The sequence below is a fragment of the Limulus polyphemus genome, unplaced genomic scaffold (genome assembly GCF_000517525.1).
Source record: "Limulus polyphemus unplaced genomic scaffold, Limulus_polyphemus-2.1.2 Scaffold10023, whole genome shotgun sequence".
In the NCBI taxonomy this organism is placed as follows: domain Eukaryota; kingdom Metazoa; phylum Arthropoda; class Merostomata; order Xiphosura; family Limulidae; genus Limulus; species Limulus polyphemus.
Window position 1 is genome coordinate 1 of NW_013675633.1, and position 5,495 is coordinate 5,495.

The 5,495-nt window shown below is 31.0% G+C and overlaps 1 protein-coding gene across 1 annotated transcript in view; it reads left to right on the forward strand.

The window, feature by feature from the left end:
- Window positions 1–409: 409 nt before the first annotated feature.
- LOC106476194 (TBC1 domain family member 9-like) overlaps window positions 410–5,495 on the forward strand; it is a gene marked incomplete at both ends in the record, with an annotated part of 18,454 nt that continues 13,368 nt past the window's right edge. Inside the window, 4 exons of the mRNA XM_022380124.1 lie at window positions 410–502; window positions 1,500–1,679; window positions 4,452–4,585; window positions 4,814–4,879. Coding sequence (XP_022235832.1) covers window positions 410–502; window positions 1,500–1,679; window positions 4,452–4,585; window positions 4,814–4,879 — 473 coding nt within the window. The remainder of the gene's footprint in view (window positions 503–1,499; window positions 1,680–4,451; window positions 4,586–4,813; window positions 4,880–5,495) is intronic.

Genomic DNA, 5,495 nt, shown 5'->3' on the forward strand with positions numbered 1-5,495 from the left:
AAATGCACATTGTTGTTAAACACATTTGAAGGATTGTTTATTATTAAAATTTGCCTAATTTTTTGGAAATTTGATGTGAAAATAGCATTTTTAGATTTTGTAAGGATTGGTCTTAAAAAAATTGTAAATTTCGTCAGATGACAGCTGTAGGAACCAAGGTATTATTAATGTGATAAAAAATGATGTATATTTTAGTAATCAAAACATTACCATTAAAATTTTCCCAATTTTAAAATGTTTGTAGTATAAAGTTTAAATCATTTGTACTAATGTGAAAATTGTGTAAAAGTAAATAATCTGTAAAGATTTTATGATCTTTAACTTAACTTCTATCAATTTTTCTATTACTTGGATAGTAGTAACAATAGTTTTTTAGAACTTACAAATCATGAATCATCTTAATTCCTAGTGTCATTTTTTACAGTTGTTGCCTGTGCACTAAGTCAAAATGAAATAGTGAGAGACTGGGAGTGGCTTAAAAACAACCTTCTAAAAACTTTAGGCAAGTTTTTATTTGATTCTTAGAATTTATTGACAGTAAATTAGATCATACCCTACTTTCACATTTAATTAGTGATGAGCAAAAAAAAAGGTTTTTGATTAAGATAATCATAATGAACTAGTAGATTGGCTTAAAAACAACCTTCTAAAAACTTTAGGCAAGTTTGTATTTGATTCTTAGAATTTATTGACAGTAAATTAGATCATACCCTACTTTCACATTTAATTAGTGATGAGCAAAAAAAAGGTTTTTGATTAAGATAATCATAATGAAGTAGTAGATTTCAAAACGTTTTCAGTATGTTTTGTAGTTGATGTCAAGCTCCGGACTGGACCAAAATCTATTTAGCAATTAATATTATCTTTTTTTACATTTACGTTTAGTCTAAAGATCCACAGAAACATAAACCAGTTATTTAACTTGAAAAAATTCCATCAAACAAATGTAAACAGACCGTCCAAGAAATATAATTCCTTGCCAATTAACGTACAAGTAATGCACATTGTATTTTTTTGGCTGAAACTGTTTTTAAATGATGTGAAGTTAATTAATGTAAAGTTTGATTTATTGTAATTCCATCTTGGCACAAATCAATTTATTTGAAAATAAAGTTTCGTATTTAACTGGAAGAACCTCAATGCTGTAACTATGAGATATAGGAAAAGAAATAACAGTGGAGATACAATCATTCTAGGTATTGGTTTGTTGTCTATTTCTATCTTTCTGTACAGTTTCATGAAAGATCGAAGCATACGTTAAATACAGTACATAAACTTTATCGCATAGAATCTAAGAATAACATTTTTCATGTAATCTTTAATGCAGTTGCAATATTGTTGGACTTAGAAGGAGACTTAAGTAATACAGAAGTGCCCAAAAATCTGGGAAGCTGAAAAATAAACATGAGCATCTAAGTCAATTCAGTTTTTCAACATGTTTTTATAGATAAGGATGTTAATTGTGTGCATTTTATAATTCGTTTTACATACTGTTCCAGAATCATTTGATACGGAAGATGAAGCAACAGACTATGTTCGCTGTAAAATAGAAAGCCTTCTTGCTCATAGCAACTCTGAGAACCTTCAGCCTCTTGATGATGATAGCTTCCAATTCAAAACCTCTGCTACAAAATTTGCTAAAGTTTTTGGAATGCCAGAAGAGGAGAAACTTGTGAATTGTATGTTTGGAGTGCCAGATTTTAGGATAATGTAAATAATTATCTAAGAATTTAATTGTAGAATTACTTCTGTTGATATTTTTTGAGCCTTGTTTCATGTTTTTCATCCAGGATGCAACTTTTATATATGCAACGAGCTTTAGTTGAGCATTAAAACTGTATATTTACTAGCCGTGTCATGGTACTAAACTCTAGAGAACTACTGTTTCAATGTATGAAATGTCTTGTACACAAAAACAGTTGTAGTTGCTTATTAATTCTTTCTTTGAACGTACATAAATATCTTGATGAATGTTGGCCTAGTTCCTACTAACTTGGGTTCTCAAACTATTAAAAATATTTTGATGCAGAATTATTTCTAATACCCAGGTGTGTAAACTTTACGTCAAACCTAATAGCATCTAAGATAACTACATTCAGTATGTGTTTGTATATGGTATATTTTCACTTTGATCGATCCTTAATAGCATCTAAGATAACTACATTCAGTATGTGTTTGTATATGGTATATTTTCACTTTGATCGATCCTTAACCGAAAGAGGATGTTAGCTTAAATACATACATATTAATACTCAAGGCTTAATACCTTTTATGCATGTAGTGAAAAGTATAAGAGTTTGAAACCTTCTTCATGAAAATATTTCAATGAAGTAGTTGCCCTTTTTTTTCACGTTTTTATCATTCAATAAATACTAATTTCATCTGGGAAAAAACTGAAAAATTTTGTGTCTTTGGAAAAGGTAAAAAAAACAACTAAATAACCTGGAAATTTTAGAAATTAATGGAAATATAAAATCAAATCCAGACAAAATTCCAAACAACCAAATCAACTTAAGGCTCCTCTCCACTTCTCACCCTACTTGCTTGAAGGTGAATGTCATCTGGTTTTTTGGTTAAGCATATTGACTATTTCAGTACTTGCTATTAGAAAAGATCAAATATTGATAAGCACATTTTCCTTACGTTTTTCAGTTTGATGTGTTCCAGTACTTCCTGTATCATAGCCATCATTAGCACAAATCTGCTATATGCATGATTGAGTACAGCTCACTTGTTACTGAATATTTGGGTTATTTAAAGATGTATAATTCCAAACAGATTGAATGGAATGGTCTTGAAAACCTAACACCCTGAAGGATGTTGACCTAACTGTTGTCTTCCACTCTGTCGTTTGTTTTGACTACTGAGATGTTGTACTTTTAAAATTTAAGAAAACTCAATATCAAAAACATTTGAATTGTTTGGTTGTATTACAAATGTAAGTCTTTAACCTATAACCACCGGATTCTTAGATTGTAAGTATATAACGTCTCACTCGTCATATATTGTTCCAAAAATAAAACTAGTATATGAAATTGTTTGAAATTTGACAATAATTTTCCCAAAGGTATGTAGTTTTGGAAAAATAAGATTCTTAGATTGTAAGTATTAACGTCTCACTCGTCATATTTTGTTCCAAAAATAAAACTAGTATATGAAATTGTTTGAAATTTGACAATAATTTTCCTAAAGGTATGTAGTTTTTGGAAAAATAAGAAATTTATTATTTATTATAGTTATTTGCACTCAGACTCTGAACAGTTCACCAAAAACAATATTGGCCATCAAGGGATACTAGTCAATAAAGTAGTTATAAGTCAGCTTTCTGTAATATAACAACAAAGGTGATGTGTGTATAATTTTGCAGCAACTTGCTCCTACTTCAAGCTGTTTCATGTTACATGAAAGCAACTTTACAGATAATCAGCTTGTTTGTTATTTAAACATTGTAAATACATATATTAAGTTCGGGACTTATCGCTGTAATATTCCTCAGACAGTACTTGCTTATCCCGTTGGTAAATCAATCCACATTAGGGGCCCGCATGGGCAGGTGAATAAGGCGCTCGACTTGCAATCTGAGGGTCGCGGGTTCAAATCCCCGTCCCACCAAACATGCTTGCCCTTTCAGCCGTGGGGGCGTTATAATGTGACGGTCAATCCCACTATTCATTGGTAAAAGAGTAGCGCAAGAGTTGGTGGTGGGTGGTGATGACTAGCTGCCTTCCCTATAGTCTTACAGGGACGGCTAGCGCAGATAGCCCTCGTGTAGCTTTGCGCAAAATTGAAAAAAAACAAACAATCCACATTAGTTTAATTTTTGTCATGACGTGTATTTACCAATTACAGTAAAAGCTTTGATATCCAGAACCCTCACATCTGGAAAGCTCTTCTAACCAAAAATTTTCATATCTCCAAATACAATTGCTCATTGTAACTTAGTGGTACTGCTCTGGCTTTGTTTACGTTCTTTCCCGCCAGCAAACTTCAGTTGTTAGCTGTTTTTACTGTGATTAACATTTAAAAGAATGCACTTGTAAATATTTGTAAACAGTTTAAAGTTTTTTACAATATTCATTATTGTTTAAAATTGTTATTGTTATAGATGATGTAGAAATACCGTCCCTTAGGACATTAAAAAAATGTTAAAATATTTCCTGTAAAATATAGTAAGGGAAAAACTTTTCGTATCTAATACTGCTCAGGATCAGCAGAGATCAGATGATAAAGCTTTTACTGTATTAATTTATTTAGTTGATACTTGTTGAATTCAGAGTTAATCAGCAGGATGTATAAAGGAAGTTTGAGGCCTCAACATGAATGAATGAATGATAACTTAAAAATAGATATATATTATTTGTTTATGTACATTAAATATAACTATAATAAAACTATATAAAAAAAGCAGTAGTACATGCAAAGTTGTCATTCCTCCCTTTTGCTTTTTTCAGATTATTCTTGCAGTTACTGGAAGAGTCGTGTACCTCGCCAAGGTTGGCTGTATTTAAGCGTCAACTATTTATGTTTTTACTCTTACTTATTTGGAAAAGAAACCAAACTTATCATCCGTTGGGTTGATGTTGTCGTAAGTGACTTTTCGTTTTTTAAAGTCAATAAACGGAAGTTTGTACTTGTTACTGTATGCTATTACTCGTGTGTGAGAAACCCTATGCAGAATGAATTAGATATTACTATTTTTCTGAAGTGTATGAGAACCTTGATTTAATTAAATACAAAGATAAAGATATCAAAGTGGTAAAATTAGTTTTTACTGCATATGTTAAATATATATATATATATTTTTATATTCCAGCATTTGGAGAGAAGTAACACTGTGTTCTTTCCTGAGAGTATCTGGGTGGCAACGAGAGAAAAAGAGGTAATGATGGAAAATTATTCTTATATGTTAAATTCAACAGAACTTAACAACTTAGAATAAAGACATTCAATATGAACATGTATAATTTTTAATCATTCATAAGTCAACTTTCTACTCGTGCTTAACATTTTTCACACAACCATGCATACAAGTCACTCTATACATGGTGGTTAACACCTTCATTTGTTGTTGTTGCTGATGTTGCTTTCAGGCTGTTTTTCAAAATATCAAGATATTTTTTTCTTTGTTTAATACTAAAGAAATCCATTCAGTAATGTCACTTGTTGTATGATACATTTTATATTATTTAAATGTTATTCATTATCACCTACCAAACATTTCATTACCATGATGATTACTTTATAACATCAAAGAGCTTTTGTTAAACGTGTATTTAGGTATTTCATGTAGAAGTAGTAACCATTTCATTTTGATGACTTATTATTAGGGATTTACGGGTAGTAAAATGCGGCCGAATACTGGGTCCGGGTACCCTGGTGTCTAAGCTTTGGCCGGGGCTGGGTGTCAACCGGGACCGAGTTCTCCTCTCGCCCCACAAAATAAACAAAACAACATACACAAAAATTAGAAACAAAAACAAAATTGACGTTTATTA